Source organism: Orcinus orca, chromosome 10 (genome assembly GCF_937001465.1).
Source record: "Orcinus orca chromosome 10, mOrcOrc1.1, whole genome shotgun sequence".
Lineage (NCBI taxonomy): Eukaryota > Metazoa > Chordata > Mammalia > Artiodactyla > Delphinidae > Orcinus > Orcinus orca.
The window spans coordinates 25,265,368-25,289,564 of NC_064568.1; the positions used below are offsets into that span (position 1 = coordinate 25,265,368).

At 41.2% G+C, this 24,197-nt stretch overlaps 1 protein-coding gene across 4 annotated transcripts in view; it reads left to right on the forward strand.

Annotated features, from left to right (window-relative positions):
* Positions 1-24,197, forward strand: part of ADAMTS9 (ADAM metallopeptidase with thrombospondin type 1 motif 9) — a 226,339-nt gene that overhangs the window by 58,309 nt on the left and 143,833 nt on the right. For all 4 annotated transcript variants that reach the window (XR_007479510.1, XM_004267994.3, XM_033424784.2 and 1 more), the window contains 9 exons: positions 7,723-7,889; positions 7,982-8,111; positions 8,684-8,810; positions 13,701-13,911; positions 14,388-14,552; positions 16,557-16,721; positions 20,161-20,280; positions 22,882-22,986; positions 23,119-23,286. Coding sequence is in view for 3 of the 4 variants with exons in the window: in XM_004267994.3 (XP_004268042.1) it covers positions 7,723-7,889; positions 7,982-8,111; positions 8,684-8,810; positions 13,701-13,911; positions 14,388-14,552; positions 16,557-16,721; positions 20,161-20,280; positions 22,882-22,986; positions 23,119-23,286 (1,358 nt within the window). In the remaining variant the exon portion in view is untranslated. The remainder of the gene's footprint in view (positions 1-7,722; positions 7,890-7,981; positions 8,112-8,683; positions 8,811-13,700; positions 13,912-14,387; positions 14,553-16,556; positions 16,722-20,160; positions 20,281-22,881; positions 22,987-23,118; positions 23,287-24,197) is intronic.

Below are 24,197 nucleotides of genomic sequence, written 5' to 3' on the forward strand. Positions count from 1 at the left end.
TCAGCCTGTTGATTTAAGAGTTGTGTAGTTACAGTAGTCAGTATCAAGGAATTGACTCTGGATCTTAGAAAATAGGCCCCATTAACATCTTTATTGGAGTATAATTGCTTTACAATGGTGTGTTAGTTTCTGCTGTATAACAGGGTGAATCAGCTATACATATACATATATCCCCATATATCCCCAAATCAAATTTTGAAAGTGTTTGCCTTGTAAGTTTAGCCTAAAATCATTGCTCTTTTTGAGTCATTAAAAAAAAAAAAAATCTGTCCTTTGGGTAACTGACATGCCAGTGTTGTAGTAGAGGTGTTAGTTGACTTAACCAATAGCAGACCACAGGTGGACTTATTCAACATTTCATGATTCCCGGTCATTCCAAAAGGTTCTATACTGGCAATATGTTTCTTATGTCATTGCTAACGTGGCCCATCTTGTTACTTCATAGTTTCTTCATCTTTCTCTCACCATGGCCGGGCACATGATTAATTCATATCTCTTCCTATTTTCAAACCACAGCTCACCAACAACCCTGTGTTCATTTTCAACTGTTTGCTCAGCCCAGTCCCACTTCAGATTATCATTCTGTAAACTTCCATAAGTGATTAGGAAATTCACCCAATTATTTTTCATTAAAAAAAGGACATGGGGACTAGGGTAATGACAGAAAGGGATTCAGCTAGTCACCTTGCACAACCAGATTCTTCTTAGCTCTGAAAAGCAGCACAACTTGCACTCAGATCTAGAAGAAATCAGGGCAGTCTTGCTGGGCAGTCAGTTTTTAAAAGAAATGAATGGACTTCCTTATAATGTCCAGGCAGGGACTCCATGCATCTGAATACCGCCTTTGTAGAGGCTTAGTCCAAACATCTGGAAATATTGAGTTAGAAATGAGAATGTGTTGGATTGAATTAGAACCCGTATCTGTATTTTGGAATGTCTGCATGAAATCGTTTATAGATAAGCAATGACCCTTTAGCCAAGCGTGCTAATTAAATATAACATTTACACATGCCTGTGTTGTAGCATTTTCTGCAATGTCTCATCATTCATTCAGCCAGCCACTTATTTAATATGTGCCAGGCCCTGTTCTAGGCACAATGAACAAAACAGAACAAAAACATTAAAAAAAAATAAAAATTTCTGTCTTCTTAGAACTTTTTAGTGGAAGGAGATAGAAAATAAACAGGTAATAGAAGGTAATAAGTAAAATTAGAAAACAGAGCAGCATAAAGGAAATTGGGACACTGAGAGTGGGCGGGAACAGTGGAGTTGAAATGCTTGAATTGTAGTGAGAGACAATGGCTGTCTAGGGGAAGAGCATTCCAGGCAGAGGGAACAGCCAATGTGAAATCCTTAAAAGAGGAATATGTCTAGTTTGTTCCAGGGATAGAGGGAGGCCAGTGTGGCTGGAGCTTTGTAAGCACAGAGGAGAGTCCCAGATGAGATTAAACAGGTATCAGGACTAGATCATATAGGGCCATATAATCATTGAAAGGACTTGAACTCTGAAAGATGAGGGTAGCGACTAGAGGTTTTGAACCAAGGAAACACGTGATATAATCATATTTATATTTTTTAAAGAGTACCCTGGCTGTTATGTTGAGAATAGATGGGGTCGGTAGGTAGGGTTACAGGGTAGAAACAGAAAGATGGGTTAGAAAGTTCTTGCAGTAGTCAAAGAGAGATGTGCTGGAGGCTTGTCCCCAGGTGGGAGCAGTGGAATTGGCAGTACACAGTCAAATTCTGGATATCTTTTGAGGGTAGAGCCATCATGATTAGTGGATGGGTTGAATATGGTGTATGAGAGAAAGAGAAGGGTCAAGGATGACTCCATGGTTTTGACCTGAGCAGCCAAAAGGTTGCAGTCACCATCCACTCACTTGAGACTTGTTCCTTATTTATCCATGTGACCACTAGTGTTTTAGGGTCAGAAGCTGTGTCTTTATATTTTTAGCTCCTGATATGAAGCCTTCACATGATATGAACTAAGTACATGATGGCTAAATTATTGAATAATTATTGAATAATAATTATTGCTCATGCTGTCTTCACTTACTGAGTACCTGCCATGTGCCTAATGGGGGGATGGAGTTATGATGGAAATATACGGAATCATTCCTTCTTTAAAGACTGTAAAATCTTACTTGGAATCAATTCTCAGTGGTTGCATCAGCTTTTCCTCACCCTAAATATGCAAATGAGTGGTTCCTTTTAAAACAGTTAACAAAGTTCTTGAGGACCCTATCCAAATTATTTTTGGGGAATCCCACATTTCTCCTTCAACCACTGTGCACAATGGGTCAAGCACTTTTCTTCGTGGACTGGATTATAAATTAGAACCTGTGACTGCTGTGGCCTTACTACTTCCTAATTAAATCCAGCAGCATTGCATGCAGCCTCCTTTATTGGTTAATTTCCTGAGAGCCAAACACCATGTTGAGCTGTTCCTGTCTTCTCATCGAAAAGGAGAAGGATTCTCCACTGTTATTCTCCTTCTTGGAAAAACAATCTCTTTCCAAGCAGTGGCCTCAGTTCAATTCAACTTCATCAACCAGGTCAGGTGCCTGAATTGGGGAGGGCCTTCTTATATCCTTTTATTTCTCGCTAGAGGTTTCTTAATCTCCTTGTAAAGAATGAAAGCAAAATTAAAGAAGACTTGTCATCTGGGACAGACAGTCTGAGGTAGTCATGGCTCTTTAATGGAATATTATGGGAAAGTTACCTGTTGGCCAAAGAACGTCTCTCTGGAAACAGATGAAAAGTCCAAGCAAAGATGGCGAGTCACAGTTCACTGAGCATGAAGGTCAAGACCTTAGAGCCTTTGAACCTTACAGTGGTTTCTTAACAAGTTAGGAGGAATATGATGTTGTCATCAAATCTGCCGGGTGTAAATGTTTACTCTTGGCTTGAAGGAAGGCGCAGCAAATGCTCTAAGAATATTTTAAAGCCCCCGGTTGAGTCTTGCTGGAGGCCAGTCCTAGCTGTTCGGTTGCTAAGCGATCATCTGTATACCTCACATTTTTTTTTCAAGGTCAGTCAAGCCATACTCTTTTCGCATGTGTTGGTGAAGGAGCAGTTTCCAGGAGAGAGGGCCTTTGTAGCAGCCCAGCTCTGATGGGTGAAATGGGGGGGAAACCAACCCAGGAAATTAGCTCCCTAATCGCATTAGTGGGAGGTTGGGCAGTAGACTGTTGTTTTCAGGAAACTATTTGTTTCACAAGGTACCGAAGCAGAAAGTCTCCATGTCAAAGGTCATCCTTTCAGCATAGACCCCTCCCTCCCGTTGGGTTGAAGCCAAGTTGCACCCAGTGCTACCATGTTCGTGTTTCTTTAGGAGAAAAAGGAGCCATTTCCATGGTGCTTATTTGTCTACAGGACACTTAGCCCTTGATTAATGGTGGCAGTGGGAAGACAGGAATCGATCCAGTTCAAGATAAAGCAGGAACTCCATTTCACCTGATGACTCCTATCTCCTTTCCTACTCACCGTCTAATGGGATAAGGAGCATGCAGTGAAGGGTGAAATGCCCCCGGGTCAGCATAAGCATGAGAGGAAGCCTGGAGACACTGGAAAGGAGCCCCAGAATTAACATAGGATAGATGATTGCTCTTTGAATACAGCCAGAACTGGATTATCGCTTAATTTACAGAACTGGCCTTGTGACATCTCATTTCCCCCCTTGTAGTGAAACGTCAGCTGAGTAGCTAGCATGCGACTTCACTTGAAAGAACTGGGTGATTTTTCTGGCAGCCCATCCTGCCACCGCCATGTAAGTGACCCACGTTAGGAGGCAGCCTCAGGAGGCCTGAGGTGCCACAGAAACAACCTCGCCTCCAACCAGTGACCCACTGAAACTCCTACATCTTGCATGGCTGGTGGGTCTCACGCTACAGGCGCTGCAGGGGGGATGAGGTTGTCAGAGGTTTACACTGACGGGGAAACAGTTATTTGGCTGGAAGCTGTGTGTTCTCCTTGTCACGAATGTCAGGTTCCATCAATCACTTGTTCTTTCGACATCGTTGACTGAGCACCTACTATGGACTGGGATTTTTCTTAGGCTGAGAAAAGTGCATTTTTAAATGCTGGCTTTACTTAAAGAGGCTCATGCAGTCTAGCAGAACAAATATCTTAAAGTTTTAAAAATCTCTAGCTAAACATATTTGCTTTCAATTTGTACATAAGATAATACCTGAATTCATTCACTCATTTCGTGGATATGTGTTGACCTTCTTCTTAGAAAACTTTAGTGGTTAACAGGCTCTGGAGACACACTTCCACGATTAGAAGTCACCTGGCCTCAGAAAATATTGTCATAATGTTTAAGTCATGCTTTTCTTATCCATGAATTAAGCAAGTATAAAAGTGTGATGAGGAGATAATGCATTTGAAGGCATTTTGACCCGCCAGCTACCAAATCCTATATGCACTATCCTGCTTAATGTTTGTAACAATTCTATAAGAAATCCATTATACAGAGGACGAAACTGAGGCTCAGAGAGGTTGAATAACTTACCCAAGGTCACATGAACAGAAAATGGGAAAAGAGTTAAAACCGTTATTGGTCTGACCTCAGACCCTGTACCCTTAACCACTTCACTTTACTACCTCCATATAGAAAAATGTGTAGCTGACCTGGGGATGAACATGACTGGGGTTGAGGCTTATTGGTGGGGGTGAATGGTGAGGTTGGAAGAATAGGTCATGATAAGATTTGTAAAGATACAGGAAGGTGATGCTAAGGAATTTGAGCTACGTTCTGCTGGTAGTAGAGGGACAATCAAAGGATTTTGGATCAAGAAGAAGCCAAGATCCTGGATTGCCTATTTCAAAAGATTATCTTTTTAAAAGCTTTTGTTCCTGTGTCACCACTTTCTTCCCAACCATTTCCAATGAAGGCATCTTACTTTTACCTCAGGGCCAAGATGGGGCTTATAAGGTAGGAGTTCTGGTAGATGAAGCGCAGGTTTAGGGATCAAATTCGATGCAATTAATTCCTGATCCTGCGAAGAGCAGTCCTTGCATCAGTATAGTGCCCAGCTGGGTGAACTCTGTGAGGTTCCCGTGTCCTCGAAAACAGGGACACTACTGCTACTGAGCCACAGGGAATATTCAGAGCTTCATTGAAGCCTTCATTAATTCCCACATAAGGGTATGATATCTACTTGCCCTAAATCCTCTCAACCTCTTCTACGTATGCATTGCTTCTGGTCTACTTCTGGTGAAAGACAGTGCGTCACCTGCATCAGTGAAGGGCAGGTTAGGATCTGGCAGACGCCTAAGATAACTTGGCTCCCCCCACATCGCACAACCAAGACAGATGTCATCAATGATGCTGAGACACGATGCTGTCAGGGAATCCTGTTCTGCGTAGTTTCTTGAACGGCTAGTACCAAATGATTGACATTTGTGTCTGGGAGGACACCTGTTTGCCAACCCTGGGTCCAATTTCCACATTCCTTTTATTCACCTAAATACATGGCCTGTGCATTTCAAGGGATCCCTCGCTGCCAAGATTTGCTAATCGTGCACAACTTACAGGAGGTTACTGGCCTCTTTCTAGTATTTTGTTTAGGGCTCAAATGTTTAATAGCTCTGCTTTCTTGAGTACCTGCTACGTGTCAAGCTCAAAACATGGGAGAATTCATTATTCAAACAGCAGTAGTACTGAAGAAAAAAAAAAGGTACTTAAAGTAAAACCAAACTTTTATAGTAAATACTAGGGGGAAGATATGATTGGGATATGATTTGATTTGATCATGATATGATTGGGATTTTATCTTGAGAAATTAATCAAAAAGTATGAAAATAAATTTTATTTTTTCTTATATCCAACAAAATTGTATTTTGATTTTAATCATGCCCACGTTTTTAGAATGGAGAATAAGCAATTAATAAATACTTTCCCCTAAGTTTTCCAGTCAAGTCATGTGATAGAGTGGTACATTCTTTGCTTAAAGTTTGAATTTGACAGTAAAATCTGAAAACGAGTCATTTTTTAAAAAGCTTCCTGAGGTTTTTATTCACTTTCCCAGTAGTCTCTCTTGACACTTGGATGAGTAAATTATTCCTTCTGAAGCAGCTGTCATCTCATCTTCTTTGTCCATTTTTATTTCCTTTTCTTAAATGTCTAACTGGTCTAACTCTGTCATGTTCTTAGTTGGCCAGTGTCTTGGCACTTGACTCAAGCTGTTCTCTAACATTCCTTGTACAGCTTCACTGATTGTTGCATCTTTTGCAAGATTCACAGTGGATTCATTCATTCTTCCCCCAAAAAACTATTTTTTGAGCATCTACCATGTGTTCTTTCAGAAGCTGAGACATAGCTGTGAATAAAACAGTCCAAAAATCCTTGCTTACATTCCTGTTTGGAGAGAGAGAGCATAAACAAAGTGATATGGAGAAAAATTAAGGTGGGAAATGGGATAGGAAGTATGGAATCTGTGCTTCTAATGGGAGGGGCTTGCAGTTTTAAAAACAATGATCCAGGTAGGTTTTACCATGTAACAAATTATCTCAAGATCTAGTGGCTTACAACAACAAGTATATATAATATCCCAGTTTCTGTGTGTCAGGAATCTGGGAGCAGCATAGCTGGGTGTTTCAGGCTTAAGGTCTCTCCTGAAGTGGCTGTGAAGACTTCAGTTAGGGCTGTGAACCTGTCCGAAAGCTTGACTGGGGCTAGCAGATCCACTTACCAGATGCCTCACGTAGATGCTATTGGCAGTAGGCTTTGGTTCCTCACTGATTTTTGCAAGACGCCTCTCAATGAGGTTGCTTGAGTATCCTCACAACATGGCATCTGACTTCTCTCCTAAAGCCAGAGATTCAAGGAAGAGCAAGGTGGAGCCCTAATGCCTTTGACCTGGCCTTGGAAGTCACAGTATCCTAGTGATTACCCCAGTGTTACTATTATTACATCAGTGCTACTCAGTGTGGTAGGGAACAACACAGGTGTGACTATCAAAAGGCAAGGATTGTTGGGGCCATATTGGAGGCTGGCTACCTCAGTGGGCCTCACCAAGGAAGTGATATTTGAGCATCATATTGGCTGTGGATTTCTACATTTCAACATCTGTCTAAACAGAGAAAACTAAGAAAGATCAGTAGGTTCAGCTAATTCTCATATGAAGTAGAAAGGGTTATTTGTGTGGGAACCAATTTTGTAAGTGTTCATTTTATTAATACGTATTTTTAAATCATAAAACTTTTTTTCTTCTTTTAAATTGGGGTAATGTTGGTTTATAACATTAGATAAGTTTCACATGCACAGCATTATATTTCTGCTTCTGTATATACTACAGCTTGCTCACCACGAAAAATTTAGTCTCCATCACCATCCAGTTGATCTCCTTTACCCTTTTTGCCCCCCGCCCCGCCCCTTCTCCTCTGGTAACCACAGCTCATTGCTTCCATCTGTAATCCTGTGTTTGCGGGGCTTGTCTCAAAAACCCCAGGCTAATTAGCACGCTTGTATTATATTTCTAATTTTCAAGGGCACCATGAAGGGGAGGTGTTTTATCTCCACTTAAGAGATAAAGAGATCAAGACTGAGAGGAGGAAAGTGATGTCCCAAGGCCACAGAGTTGCCAGGTGGCAGAGTTCGGATTTGAGCCTGTGCGTGTCTGGCTGAACAGTCTACGTTCTTCACACTCTGGCTGTCTGCCTATCAAAGTATTATTTCAAGTGGCAGCAAATCAATGAATTCTCTTTTCTCGTCTTTAGCTTTATCAAGCAGTAAAGGTGAATTCTTGCTAAATGGAGACTTTGTTGTCACAATGTCCAAAAGGGAAATCCGGGTTGGGAATGCCGTGATAGAGTACAGCGGGTCCGACAACGTAGTGGAAAGAATCAACTCCACAGATCGCATTGAACAAGAACTTTTGCTTCAGGTAAACACTTGGCAATGAGCCCATGCCCATTTTCTAACTCCAAGAATCACCAGGCCCACACACATCCTCTCCATTTTGTCTGCACGTCCCAGGTGTTGTCCGTGGGAAAGTTATACAACCCCGATGTGCGCTATTCTTTCAACATTCCAATTGAAGACAAACCCCAGCAGTTTTACTGGAACAGTCATGGACCCTGGCAAGCATGCAGCAAACCCTGCCAAGGTATCTGCTTTTAGGTTGAGTTTGGGGGATTCAAGGTGTTTTTTATATTTTTGGAAGCAGCCGAATACATGCAATCTATAAACCTTTCGATCTGCATGCATTTTCTAATCTTTCTCTGCATCTATCTGGTCACTTCGGGCTGGCAAGTTGAGCTGTTCAAGGGATTCAGGATATGCTAGGTTTCCTCGTTATGTGTGAAGCCAAGCAAAATCAGCTCTGCCAAGCTGATTTTCCAGAGACATAGATTTAGTAGTCGTATTATGTGGTTGATCTTGTTTCCTTTTGTCTACAGTATGAGTTGTCAAACTACAGCCAGTGGGCTGAATCCAGCCCACTTCCTGCTTTTATAAATAAAGTTTTATTGAAACACGGACACACCCATTTTTTACATTTGTAAGCAGCTGCTTTTGCCCTATAACAAGAGTTTAGTAGCTGCGACAGAAGTCATGTGGCCCACGAAACCAAAAATATTGACTCTCTAACCCTTTACAGAAGATGTTTGCCAGTCCCTGGTCTAAATAGTTTATGGAATAGGCTACTTTGTCTGAATAATTTTTCTCCTCCTTGCTTAGGGGAGCGGAAACGAAAACCTGTTTGTACCAGGGAATCTGATCAGCTTACAGTTTCTGATCAAAGATGTGATCGGCTGCCCCAGCCAGCACCCATTACTGAACCCTGCGGCACAGACTGTGACCTGAGGTGAGGCCAGTGTTTCCTCACTGAATTGTGAGGGTTTTGTAGGAGGTCTCTGCATGTGAGAAGCAGGTGTGGTTGTTAGTCTTTAGACCCCCTTCCTTGTGTTTCAGTGAAATAAGCTTTAGCCCATTTTCCATCCCTCTGAAACTGATTAAGACACATACCTGCAGATTTCTGGTTCTTCTCCTGAGAATTAGAAACAACTACTAGAGTATGGCACTTGCCAAAAAACGTTCTCATTTGACCCTCACAACTCGCTGCATAGGTGTTATTATGAGGGCGTTACGTCAAATGCAAAAGTTTGTTTGGAAAGGCAACAGAAAAGAGGTAACCTCGTCCATCAAGGTACCCATAATGCTCTGTATCCACCCACAGTGTTTATCACCCAGTGTGAGAACTTTTACATACGTGAAAGTTGCAACGCACTAATGTAGAGTTACGGAGGGAACTAGAAGAAAATTTCTATAGAGATATCTGGATATGCAAACAGTTCTATATTTAAGAAAAATCTGAAATCTGAGGCAAGAAATGGCGAGTGAATAGAGAATTATCAAGCATTTCCATTTCTCTTGGTGAAAAGGAATAACTCTGAGGAGTTTTCTGCTCCATGTCTGTTGCCCGCCCTACTTGCATTCCCTTAGATTTCACTTCCCCACTGACTGAATCCAGCTGGGGCCGGTAGAGTCTCAAAGGATCAGTGCAGATATTGTGGAACACCTGCCTGCAGCACTGAGCATGCTCTTATAATCCCAAGGAAGGCGGGTTTGTACAAAGAACCGCAAGTAATAGAACATGACCATAAAAAAAAAAAAGGATTTTTGAAGAACCCTGTTTAAAGTTTATGCAAGGAGCACCAAGTTGAGGTGGAGATTGTGTTTGAACTGTTTCTTCGAGAAACTAATATTTTTCACGTCAATCAGATTCTAAAATAAGCTGCCATTAGTTGGTGATGATGCTGGTGAATTGGATGTTCTCCAGAGTTTCTCCTGCATTGGAAGCTTTCTGACGGAGAACAAAAATTAAGCAAATTGTACAAAGTGAATGCATTGAAAGGTAGCCTTGGATCCATGATACTTTTATGTAGAATTATGAAGATATCAACTGGATTTCTTTTCACTTTGTATTAATGGTTTACGTGGAGTTACATGCTACTCAGAACTTGGTTAGAGAATAAAATACCAAGGGTAATAATAATAATAATAGCAGCAGCTACTTTTTGTGAGTACCTGTCATGTGTGTTAAATGCTACACATGCCTTGTCTCATTGAATCCTCCTAGTAGCCCTATGAAATGGATCCTACTTGCCCTCATTTCACAGATAAGGAAGCTGAGCCTCTGTGAGGTTAAGTGTCCTGCCTGGAGTCACTTAGCTAATAAGTGTTGAGCTTGTATTTGCACTTTCTGATTCTGATTTTTATTAAAACTCATTTCACAATAACTAGGTAAATAAAGTCAGGTCTTAAAGTCTTTGCATTTCATATAGTAGGTATATCAAAGGTACTATTCTAAATTCCCCATTTGGAGAAAGCCACCTGCTTTTTTTTATACTTAACATAAAAAAAGAAAAAAAAAAACACCTTAAACTCTGCTGATACCAAAGGAGGAGTAGCTCAGGGAACCGGCTTGGGTGATGATAGCACCTCTGGCTGATTAAAGAAAAGAAAGTGAAGGAATTTTAGCCATGCCTTTTGGTAGACGTGTCTATGGTAGAAGTGACAGACCTTGTGGGGGAGAATTTAGAAATAAAAAGAATAAAAGGGGAAGTTTAGGATTAGTTTTTAAAGCCTCATAACTAGACAGGTGCATGCTCATGTCTGAAATTAAGTAGAAGATCTTACTGATTGATTGATTGCACTGCACAGCTTGTGGGATCTTAGTTCCCCAACCAGGGATTGAACCCTGGCCCTCGGCAGTGCGAGCACAGAGTCCTAACCCCTGGACCCCCAGGGAAGTCCCTAGAAGTTTGTGTTTATATGTCAGCATTGAAGCTCATATCTTACTGGCGTTTACAGATTGTTGGAAGAATAAAGTTGTTTACTGAAAAAACAGGCAAAGGCAGAAACTGAGCCCAAAGAAGGCATTATTGTCTGTCTTCTCTCTGTCAACTTGACAGTGGCTGTTTTTATGATTTATACTAATAATTGCCAAGTATCTTTGTGCAAAACTGAAAGATTGGAGAGAAGATTAATACTGGTTGCTCAAACTCTACAACAGTTTTTCCCAAAACATTTTTATGGAATGCTAGTTGAACAGGATGATCCACGGCAAACCAGTATGTATGAGAAGTATTACTGACTGTCTTCTCCACTATGTGAAGATTTGTAATTCAGATTAACATTCTGAAGGCCCTGAGAAGTTCTGCAATAGAGGAACTTGCTTAAATCAGTAGTTCCCCAAATTATTTAATGCCACAATGCTCCACACACCCACTGGAGACACACATTCTTTTCTGTTTTCCACTTATTAACAGACACTTTGCTTTTCTGCAATATAGTAACACATTACAATTGTTACATGACATGAATGAATGAATTCAGAACACTGAAGGTGAGATGACTTTCCAGTGTGATAATAAGTGAAGTTAAGTGATAGCATTTTGAGAACTTTCCTAAAGCAGTGCTGTGACCTTTTCACAGACTACGCCACGTTCTCTGCCTGGCTTCTGGGGATTGTGTGAATATCAGGAAAACTCTGGTACACTTTTCCAGCCCAAGCTGCTGGTGCGCTTGTAGGGGGCAGGATTCCTGGCTCCCTTATCCAGGATGGAAAATAACCCTTCCACGAGGAAATGATGATGAAGGCAAAGAGAAGGTAGCTGAGAATCAAAGGGCGGATGAAAGTTCCAGATGCCTCTGTTGAATTGGTCCACATTTTTTGCCTCACTTCCTTAGGGAAGTGAGAGTTTGCCCAGATTAAACTTTGACAGGATGAGATAAAGCACTGTTTTACAATCCCCATGTAACATGTTCCGGTTAGAAATAAATCCTCCAAATACTATGTCACTCCCATGGAAAATCTCAGTAGCCCACTTTACATGCCAAATGTAGGAGTGGGTCAACTCTGACCTACTTTTGAGCATTTGTGAGAAATTCCAAGATAAGCTTGTGTCCAGTGCTGCTCTTCTCTTCCTGAGTGTAGAAGGGAGAACTTTTAGGACATTGGTATTTGGCAAGTCACGGAGTTTATGAGCAGGAGAGAATTAACGATCAAGAGCAAATTCAAATGAAGATTGTAAAGAAATCATCCTTTTGGGATTGCTAAGTTTGATCAACGAAACACGTTTCAAGCTCATTTTTTAGACTATTCTATTCATTTTAAGCATTTTTTTTCTTTCTTAAGCTGTAGCCCCACTGCTGGAGCATTAAAAGAACCACTTGATTTATCAGTGCATACTGAGCCCCTGCTGTGTGCCAAAAAAGTCTTATAGGTACTAGGGATATAAAGTTGACAAAAATTTGTTAGATTCATATCTACTTTTAAAAGTGAATAATCGTGGGACCGGAAGGGATGAATAGGTGGAGCACAGAGGAGTTTCACGTCTGTGTGATACTGTAATGGTGGATATATATTCACTACGCATGTGTCTAAACCCATAGAATATATAACATCAAGAGTGAACTCTAATGTAAACTATAGACTTTAGTTGATGATGATGTGACAACGTAGGTTCATCAGTTGTAACAGATGTCCCACTCTGGTGGGGAGTGCTGCCGATGGGGAGGCTCTGCATATGTGAGGGCAGGGGTATGTGGGAAATCTCTGTACCTTCCTCTCGGTTTTGTCGTGGACCTAAAACTGCTCTAAAAAAAATTAGTCTTAAAAAAAAAAAATTGTGGGACTTCCCTGGTGGTCCAGTGGTTAAGAATCCGCCTTCTGATGCAGGGGACTTGGGTTCGATCCCTGGTCAGAGAACTAAGATCCCACATGCTGGGCTTCCCTGGTGGCGCACTGGTTGAGAGTCCGCCTGCCGTTGCAGGGGACGCGGGTTCGTGCCCAGGTCTGGGAGGATCCCACATGCTGTGGAGCGGCTGGGCCCGTGAACCATGGCCGCTGAGCGTGTGCGTCCGGAGCCTGTGCTCCGCGGCGGGAGAGGCCACAGCAGTGAGAGGCCCGCATACCGCAAAAAAAAAAAAAGATCCCACATGCTGCTGGGCAACTAAGCCCATGTGCCGCAACTACTGAGCCCGCCCACTCTGAAGCCCACGTGCCACAATGAAAGATCCCGTGTGCCACAACAAAGATCCCGCGTGCCACAACTAAGATGCTAAACAGCCAAAAAAAAAAAAATTGTAATTGAGTTATATAGACTACGGTCTATGCCTTCAAGCAACTTATAGTCTTTATTCACAGATAATAATGTACACAGTTTAGCATACTTGAAATTCACAATTATAGTCCAAATTATCCATTCCTTTATTAATTCACAGGATGTTCACTGAGCATTTTCCAGCACAGGCCCACGTAAAGGAGGTTTCCTAGGGATTGTTTCCAACAGTGATTCCCTGTTAAAGCAGCCTCCTTGACAAATGAAAGGCTGGGTCGCATGAACCTTTTAAATATAAAATTACTTTTTTTGCTCTGCTGAATTCCAATGGTTTTTTTTTTTTTTTTTTTTTTTGGTTACTTGAATTTCACATTGACTGTATCAGGGGAGAATCTTCACAAACACAGAACCACTGACTATCACTCTGTGACTTACGTGTACATTGGCAGCCATGAAAAATACATGGAAATGCTGGTTTTAAATTGGATTTCAGTAACTGACTGTGGCTTTGCGTTTCATGGTATTTGAGTTAAGGAAGAAAACAGAGCTCAACTCTTCCACCAGTCGAATCTCAATAAGACATATATATTTAATAGAAATGTTGGTTTCTCCCCGTTGTTTATGCATAGGTGGCATGTGGCTAGCAGGAGTGAATGTAGTGCCCAGTGTGGCTTGGGTTACCGCACATTAGACATCTACTGTGCCAGATACAGCAGGCTAGATGGGAAGACCGAGAAGGTTGATGACAGTTTTTGCAGCAGTCACCCCAAACCAAGCAACCGGGAAAAATGCTCAGGAGAATGTAACACTGGTGGCTGGCGCTATTCTGCTTGGACTGAAGTAAGTTGGTTCTCACTCAGAGAGTCTTCTTCTTGGAGTAAGTCTGATTAGCTGATGATGGCTCCTTGCAGAGCTGCATTGAGAAATCCCATTTAGAGTACCATGATTGATTTATAATGGCTGCCCCCATTAAAACTGCAGAAGAGTACCATGATTGATTTGTAATGTCTGATGTGAGCATGGCATGTGGAAAATTGGGAGTGGTGGGACAACTCAACAGAACACTTTTTTCATATCCCACAAACTATGTCCAGTTTTGTTTTCCTTTGCCAGTTTGCTAATATTGACCAGTATAAACCTGGTAAATAAATTGGTAACATGATCAACATGACTAAAATAACAACTAGAATTGACCAGGCTTTGTTGGTTGGTTGTTTCTTAAGGACTGGAAGAGACAACCCAGCCTAGCCAGTATCTTGAGCATGCTTGATGAGAAACTCAGCAATAATTTTATTTCATTTGTTTTGTCCTTTCAGTGTTCTAAAAGCTGTGATGGTGGAAGCCAGAGGAGAAGGGCTATTTGTGTCAACACCCGTAATGACGTACTTGATGATAGCAAATGCACGCATCAAGAGAAAGTCACCATTCAGAAGTGCAACGAGTTCCCTTGTCCACAGTGGAAATCAGGAGACTGGTCAGAGGTGAGATGGAAAGGCTGTTATTTCCCCCAGCTCATCTCCGATACTCAATTCTGAGTCTCCCCCAGGTCGGTTCAAGGCTAGACCAGCTACACCTTTCTCCCACCTCCTCTTGAGGAAACAACTCCAGTCTCCCACCTGCCCCATGACTGTCTTCACTGGGCATGACTGGTCCACTGGCGACCTCAGAGTCACAGTGGGTTTATCTGGATTACCCACCGTAGTAGCTTCTGTTGGTGATTTTTTTCTCCTCTTTTTTTTTTTTTTTTGCGGTACGCGGGCCTCTCACTGTTGTGGCCTCTCCCGTTGTGGAGCACAGGCTCAGCGGCCATGGCTCACGGGCCCAGCCGCTCTGCGGCATGTGGGATCTTCCCGCACCAGGGCACGAACCCAAGTCCCCTGCATCGGCAGGCGGACCCTCAACCACTAGCGCCACCAGGGAAGCCCTGTTAGTGATTTTTGAAGCTCCAGCTCCTCACCTTCCCTCCGCCTTGAGCCCTGGCTAAGTTGCTATAAAGGAAATCAGGGCTTTCTTTATTAATTATAAAGCTGCATTGGCCTCGATCTGAAGTCAAAAATAAGATTCCCTGATTTCTTACCTTTGAAATAAGAGAATTAGACCCCAGTGAGTGACCTATTTGATTACCCATCTAGTTGCTAGTGGAAAACTTGGGAAAAAGAGAAAGTAGCAGGCTGAGTATTCCAGATGTATGCTTTGCTTGTCCCTTACCCGATGAAGCATAAGGCTAACCCTCCATTGTGTAGCATAGGTGGCCCGAGGACAGCAACTCGCTTTTATAGACAGAGTCAGTATTTCCTGGTGAGCTTCTCACCGAGCAAGTGCCTCCCTCCACCTTTCTTCAGGGGAGCAAGTGGCAGGGGAACAGAAATTGCCTTATTTATGGGCCAAGTCAGGAATGTGGCGAAAGAGGTATTTCCCTGCTACAGCTTCTGCATCCATTCCCTTATCTCATCCGTGCGAGTGCAATATTAACTGTTTACTTTCAACATTAAATAAAATCTGAATCGTAAAAGAATACTATTAACGCCTCTGAAATGGCAGACAAGTAACAGTGCATGTGATTAACAGTGTCTGACTCCTGGACAAATTAACAACAAACCTAGTTCTTATGTTCTATGTTAACTACGTGGCCTTAGCTTCAATTCTAGTATTTAGTTAAAAAAAAAAAAAAAAAAGATGAAAGAAGGTATTGGGTTTAAGTTCTACTTAGATAGCTAATACTAGCTTAAGTAACAGACCTTTGCAAAAATACTTAATGAAATGGAAGTGGGAGATATGAAAGTATATATTCAGTATGATCCAACATTCCATAGCTAAAAAGACTGGAAAGAAAACAGCAAAATTTTAATAATAATTATCCCTAGGTAGGTAGTGAGATTTGGGGATCATTATAGTTTTCTCTTTTATGTCTTTCTGTATTTCTCAAGTTTTCTACAATGAAAGTAGGTAATAATGATGTTACTTATTTATTTAGATTATATTTAAGACTCATTGAATGAGCATGTGCTAAGTACTTCACTTGGATTTTTCTTATTTAGTTTTCACAATTCCTGGCAGTAGGCATTATGGTATTCCCCATCGTACCGATGAGAAAATTGAAGTACAGGGAGATCACTTAGTATCCACAGCTGATTAAAAAACAGTATTAGGATTAAAAACTAGGTTAGTCTGACTCGTAAATTCCCCACCCTTAACTCTTATGCTACCAAACCATGAATGCTGTTTTTCAGGATTTCACAGCATGATGCTGTGTTAAGTTTATTCTGTACTTGAAACTGTCCCAGAGCCTGGATAAATACAGAATGGATGAACGAATGAGTGAATGCGTGAAAAGCTTGAACCTTGATGTATTTACAAATTGCAACGACTGAGAGGAATTGCTGTGGGAAAAGAGCACACCTGGTCCTGTTAATCAATGACTAATCCCCGGGAACCACAGTACATTGTTCAGAAATGACCCTGACTGGCTGTACCTTTTATTACAGTGCTTGGTCACCTGCGGAAAAGGGCATAAGCACCGCCAGGTCTGGTGTCAGTTTGGCGAAGATCGATTAAACGATAGAATCTGTGACTCTGAGACCAAGCCAGACTCCATGCAGACCTGTCAGCAGCCAGAATGTGCGTCCTGGCAGGCAGGTCCCTGGGGACAGGTATTTTGAATGATAAAGTTCTTAACTACATTCTTTCCTTCTTATCTGGAGCGGGCCTGCAGAGGGACGTTCCAGCGGCCGGGATTTAACCACCATGGCATGTGGCACGCACTGCACCTCCGTGGCGCCAAGTGATGGAAACTCTGCAACCATTTTGCCCCACTTCTGAGGGTTGCCGCTTGGCCTCCTGGAGCTGATTATTCCTTTTCCAGACCCACGTGCATGTCTTCGCCCTTGGGTTAAAACTGTAGCTTGAGCACACACGAATTTGAACAAATTCACAACAGATCTCGTGCCTGGCTGATGTTATCTACTAGCGTGCAGCTGTGGGTCTGTTACAGAATGTGATCCAGCGCCAGTGTCTTTGGCAGGAGGGTCTGGACTGGGATTTGGAAGGGATGTTTTGGCTCCCAGTGTCATGATTCCTACGTTCACCTCTCATAAATTATTCAGACTTTTCAAACAGAATTAATTAGATCAAAGGTTACAGGAGTCATCTCTCTTTGAAAGAATCTTTTCCAAGCCCCCAGTGTAGGTTTCACAGTCATTTGAACTGTTCTTAAAGGAGAGAGTGAAAGTCTCCCTTGGGCTTGCATTTAAGAAGCCACTACTCTTGGAATTAAGTCTTTCCTAATATAGAAGCAAAAGCGTTTGGGTACTATTTAAGTAGCACTCCACGTTCCCAAGAGAAGCAAAGCAGCTGCTTGCTGTCACTTGTGTAATCTCTTTAAGAATGACTCTCCCTCCACCCTGTCCAGCCACAGCCTCTTCCCTAGCTTACGTCTTCATTTCCAACATACGTGCAGTAAATGAGAGCAGCTTTATTACTACACCCTTACAATTTCTACCGTTTACATTGGCACTCTTCCTCTCCATTACACAGCATCCTTGGTCAGAATGGTTGATCATGTTTGATCACACTTAATAAACAGGGGGAGTCCACTCATGCCCCAGATCTTGCCTCCTTTTTGTCCATATCTGCTAGCTCTTGTAAATAATAGCAGAAGGAGAGCACAGCTCAGGGCCACTGTTAAGATTTGAATATAACAGCTTTTAGAACTAAAAGGCCTATTTTTTTATGTGTGTTTATACCAGGTCAGTCCTAGCCAGAAATCTGTCCCTCCTTTGACTGAACATGCAATTCAGGGCAACAGACTTTCCTAAAATATTGAAGAATAACGCATGTTCATAAGAGAAGTTTTGCAAAAAGTAATTTAGCAAAAAGAAGAAAACCACACTCCTAGCTCTACACTGCAGAGTTAATACATTTATGATTGTCTTCTTATGTTTTAAAAACTAAAAATAGGATTGTATTTCATCAATTTTTTGTTAATTGAAGTAAAACTCACGAAACAAAATTAACCATTTTAAAGTGAACAAATCAGTGGCATTTAGTACATTCAGAATGTTGTACAACCACCACCTCTATCTAGTTCCAAAACGTTTTTGTCACCCCAAAATACTCATTAAGCAGTTACTCCCCATTTCCCCTTCACCCCTGCAGCCAACAATCTGCTTTCTACCTCCATGGATTTACTTATTCTAAGTATTTCGTACAAATGGAGTCATACAATACGTGACTGTTTGTGTCTCCAGCTTCTTTCACATAGCATGATGTTTTTAAGGTTCATCCATGTTGTAGCACACATATGTACCTCATTCCTTTTTATGGCTGCATAATATTCCATGTATGGATATACCGTAATTTGTTCATCCATTTATCCCTCTACAGACATTTGGGTTGTTTGCACCTTTTGGCTATTGTGCATAGTACTTAATTCTTCTATAAATGTTTGGTAGAATTCACCAGTGAAGCCATCTGGTCCTGGACTTTTCTTTATTAAGAAGTCTTTGATTACTGAGTCAATATTTTTACTTCTTATAGGTCTGTTCAAACTTTCTGTTTCTTTTTAAGTCACGTTTTGTGATTTTTTGTGTTTCTGGGTAATTAGTATGTGTTTGGAAATGTGTGTGTTTCATCTAGATTGTCTAACATGTTGGCATATAATTGTTCACCGTACTTTCATTATCCTTTTTTATTGCTGTAGAGTCAGCAGCAGTGCCCTTGCTTTCATTTCTGATTTTAGTTGTTTGCGTCTTCTCTCGTTTTAGTCAGTCTAGGTAAAGATTTATAAATTTTGTTGATCTTTTTATAGAGCCAACTTCTAGTTTTGTTGATTCTGTTGTTTTTCTATTCTAGTCTTTTTTTTTTTCCTTCTGCTAGTTTTGAGTTTAGTTTGTTCTTTTTCTAGTTCCTTAAGGGGTAAAGTTAGGTTATTGATTTGAGATCTTTTTTTTTTAATAATATACATGTTTACAGACAAATTTCCCTCTGAGCACTGCTTTTGCTGCATCTTTATATTTATTAAAACGTAAATTTTATGTTTTATTTTTGATTACATTCATCTGAAAGTACTTTCTAATTTCCTTTGTGATTTCCTCTTTGATCCACTGGTTATTTAAGACTCTGTTGTTTTATTTGCACATATGTGTGAATCTTTCAGTTTTCCTCCTGTTATTTCTTCCTACTTGTGGCCAGAGATGATACTTTGTGGGATTTCAGGGTTTTAAAATTTATTAAGACTTGTTTTGTGGCCTAATATATGGTCTGTACTGGAGAATGTTCCATGTGCATTTGAGAGGAACGTGTAATATGGCAGGGGGGCAATCAGCAAAACTATCTCAACACTTTCCTACTGAAATTTGTCAGTAAGCACTCACCTAGTTGCTTTAAGTGTTTGATTAGCTTCCAGAGTTAAAAAAGATTCTGCCATTTTTTGCCAGCTTAATCGTTGCTGCAGTGGAGGAATCAACTCTTGGAGCTTCCTGAACTGCCATTTCCATGACGTCACTCCCTCTACTTATTGTTTTTTAGATGCTTTTTAAGTCTAACAATTAGGCTTAGTGGCTACATTTTCCTTATGATCTGTTTGCCATGGTGCATTTAATTGACTTTTGGTTCTTGCCTAGTTAAGTGGTTTTTAATATTTTGCCTTTTATAAATAATATTGCAAAGACCATTCTTATACAAAAATATTCATGCGAACTCTGATAATTGCTTTAGGAAAATTTTCCAGAAGTCAAATAACTATATAAAGTACCTATTTTAGCCACAGTATTCTGCTAGGTAGAGTGTGAAAGATGTAAAAATGATTGAAATGTACTCCCCTCCTTCCAGGGGTTCACAGTCAAGGAACTGAACTCCTACAAACATAATTCCAATGGGAGGCAGAAATAATTCCATGTAATATCTTGATAATCGATTAGTATAATTTGTACAGAGTAGGATTACCTGCTTTTACGTAATATCTTTGAGTGCCAGCCATCTGGCCCACTGTGATGGAAATATTTTTTCTCTTGTAGAATGTTATAGGTAAAGTTAGGGAAAGAGAACATTGGCTAGATTGTATATCCTTTCTGTTTTATTTCTTTCCCCCAGTGCAGTGTCACTTGTGGACAGGGATACCAGCTAAGAGCAGTGAAATGCATCATTGGGACATACATGTCAGTGGTGGATGACAATGACTGCAATGCAGCAACTAGACCAACTGATACCCAGGTAAATTTCCTTTGTCAAAATCAGTTATTGGCTTTGGACACTGATGCCAAAACTTCCCAGGAGCTCAGTCAAAACTGAAGTCCTTTCATAGTTAAGTATGTAGGTAGAGGAAACAGTAGACTAACTAAATTGTTCTGGATTTACTTATTTGTTACATTCTGGATCTAATATTTTGATGTACCAGTTTTGTTCTCTGCTTATTGGAATGGTATGTAGGCTTGATTCTGATTCTTATTGGGTGGCAGAGTTTGACTCTTTGGGCTGGTTTTCTTGAACTCAGATTTTTTTAATGATTTCAATGTAGGGTTTGGCAAATAGTATCATATGTTCAGGCTGCATGTGCTGGAGCTGGCTTGTTCTAGCTCACAAGCGATGGTTGGTAAATTTTCAGAAATTTTGCAAGCTGGTTGTTAAATTCAGTCATTATTAAAAATTGAAAATAAAAACCTATAAATAAATAGATGATATTAAAAATTAAGTTGAGAAATACTCACTTTTCCCTTTCTAATTATTTTCCTGTAGTTCACTCTCATTTACATGACATTTGTACATATTTGCATGGTGGAAATACTGTGCAGTGGTGAGCACATCCCTTTTTAACTCTGTGTTCATTGATATCAAGTTGGTAGCTTGAAATTGGCCATGGTGAGAGTACTTACACCACAGAAATCAGTAGATGCTGTAATTCAGAGTTTAATTGATTGTTGTATTGATTGTTTAGACTCAAAAAAGTGAGGGAACAAATGTTAATAATGCAGACTAAACTTTTAAAAGTCTTGTGTCTGCAGCTGTTATGTTGTAAACAGCATAAAAAAATAAGGAAATATTTTTCTGGTACTTGAAAATTATTTGCTGGTTCAGCACAGAAATTGTTCATGTCATTGGGTGAGTGAGCGAAGTTCTGACATACATCTTCATTGTTTCTCTTTCACGATACTCTTAAATGTAAACAAAATATCAACTGACATTCATGTCAGAACTACACTTGTCCAGCAACGACAACCATCGCTCAGGCACAGATTCAAGAGTTCAGCAAAAACAACAAACGTGTTCTGTAAGAATCAATGGCTCTATGAAATTTAAATTAAAGAATTGTATATTTTATTGTTATTTGTAAATTTTATGCTACACACTCTTTATATCAGAAAAACTTATAATAAGCATATATATACATGCATAGGTGCATGTAATATGTGTGTATGTATATATGTATATACACATACATATCTGTACACACGCATAAGCACGCCTTGTTTCTCGAGAGAGCTAGTTGGTAATCATTCACCAGCACACTATTCCATGTAGACCTTGATTTTGGCATCATTTGTGTGAGGAGAATATGTAAAGAGAAGACTGGGGTTTTCAGATCAGCTTTGCTAATTGCAGAAGACAGGATTTGAACCCAGACCACACCCAGAAGTTATGCTCTGAGGCCCCATCTGGCCACTGTACTGCCTCGGCTCTGAGTGCCCTCAGTCTGCTACTTGGCAACATGTGTTGTTCATGGATGCAGAGTCTCAAAAAAGGAAATGAATATGGCAGTGACGTTCATGCTGTCATTGCTGATCAGTTAACCAAACACTGCTTGTGACTTGTGTCATCTTTATTTTTTTTATTGAAATGTTCCAACCCACTGCATGATAAATGCCTGGGAAGTAGCTGCGACATCTAAACACGCAGAAAGTAAGGTCTTAGCGACTCCCTTAGAGATTCACAACATACGTTTCTAAGTTATTCAGTAATATCCATGGACTGACTATAGGGTAGCTCTTGCAGCTGCCGCATGTGAATAAATTTTTCACTGTGCGACAAGTTCCCTGTGCCATTCTTTGGACCCAGGCAGAGGAATAGGCAAGGTCTGAACCAAATAACAGAATTTCCTGTTCAGTTGGTAAACTTCCTAAAGTCACTTCAGCACTGAGCCTCCAGCACTTTGCACTGTGCCCGGGCATCCTGGGCATTTAATGGGTATGTATTTAATCCAAGAACATTTGATAACCACTGAGGCTGGGAATGATTGTGAACAGGTGTGTACTTCCGATTTCCCATTTGGAAATCTGGGAATATTACCTACGCATGGATAACCTCAGTCCATCATAGGAATTGCCTCTGAGTGATTGAGGGGTGTGATATAAATTCTAGGCTTTGTGATATTGAATACACCTCTTGTATCTAGAGTTGACCTTCTTCGGGGCCTCAGGAGCTATCTGCGGGTACACTCGGAAAGCAAGTTCATGGTTAGCAAAATCTGATTAAGAAGTGAATTGAAATGTAGAAGCAGAAATTGGCCTGCAGAATGTTTCAAAACATTAACAGTTAATCATGTTAAAAGGGTATGCTGCTCTTTGCTAAATTGTGTGTCATTTTACAATGTCTTCTTCACACAAACAGGTAAATAAATGTGGTTTTGTATTAAGGCACGTACAAAGGGACTCAGATTATATCCCATTTCACAGTTGAATTTGTAGTTGGGGCTGAGAGGTGTCACGTGACTTGCCCCAAATCACCCACAAGTGTGAGATCTTAGAATTCTTTGTCCTTATATTTGTATACGCCATGACTGAAAGGTAACTTTGGCTTTTTCTTCCCGTCCGCGTCTAGGACTGTGAATTACCATCTTGTCACCCTCCCCCCGCTGCCCCGGAAGCGAGGAGAAGCACACACAGTGCTCCAAGGACCCAGTGGCGATTTGGGTCTTGGACGCCAGTAAGAACGGAAGAAGTAGAGAGGGTGGGAGGGAAGGCAGACGTTCTCTGACACGACTTGAGAAAGTAGGTTTCTATCCAGTGAGTGACTGTTTCAGATAACATTTCTGCATTGTTTTATTCCAACACCCAGTGCTCAGCCACTTGTGGAAAAGGTACCCGGATGAGATATGTCAGCTGTCGGGACGAGGATGGCTCTGTGGCTGACGAGAGTGCCTGTGCAACCCTCCCTAGACCAGTGGCAAAGGAGGAATGTTCTGTGACCCCCTGTGGGCGGTGGAAGGCTCTGGACTGGAACCCGGTAAGCAAGTGAATTCTTTGGAATTGGGAGAGGACTGGGGGAGCTGTAAGGAGGATGACTAGTCGTGGGTCCCCAAGGTCAGCGGGCACTGTTTTAGAATTGGACTTGGTTGTGAGATATTCTTCTCCGCGTATGTGCAGCTGGTATGAATCTTAGCCAGATGTGCAAGAAATGCACATTTTTTAAAAATGTGTAAATCAACTTACAACCCCTTAAGCCCACATCCTGTTGGGCTGGTTGGAAAATGCAGTCTTAACTGAGCCAAGTCACATTAGAATGTAGTAGGCTTGTGGAGTACCAGAAGTAGCAGGGAGAAGTGGGGGGAGTAAGGGCAGGGCCTCAACTTGCATCTGGGTGCCTCCTGCATCCCGTGGTCCCTTCAAGTCCTGTGCCTCTGGCTTCCCTGCCGAGAGGGAGAAGTAGGAACCCTCAGGCGATGCTGGGGACCCAGCCTCCTGTGCACACCAGGAACCACCTGTGGACTTTTATAAAAGTAGAAAAAAAAAAAAAAGGGTAGAAAAACCTTTGTGTTCAGGTAACTCCTGCTTTCTGCCTTGCAAAAGCTCCCGAGTCCAGGAAATACAGAGCTTAGGACAGGTGAAGAGAATGGAGATGAATATCTCAATAAATACCATAATACACATATGAAATGTGAGAGCTGGATTCAGAGAGAGCTGTGTAAAAATCCAGACATTGACATTAACTGGCTGCATGACCTTGAGCAGTCTGGTGTTAGTCCTTGAACCTCAGTTTCTTCTGCTCTTAAAAGAGGCCAAAAAGAATATCTACCTTATAAGGCTGTTGTAAGGATTATTTGAGATTCCGTCTGTTAAACGCTTAGAACAAAGAAGGTGCTCAGTAAATGGTAGATAATCTCACTCTCACGCGCTGAGCTTCCAAACGTACACATG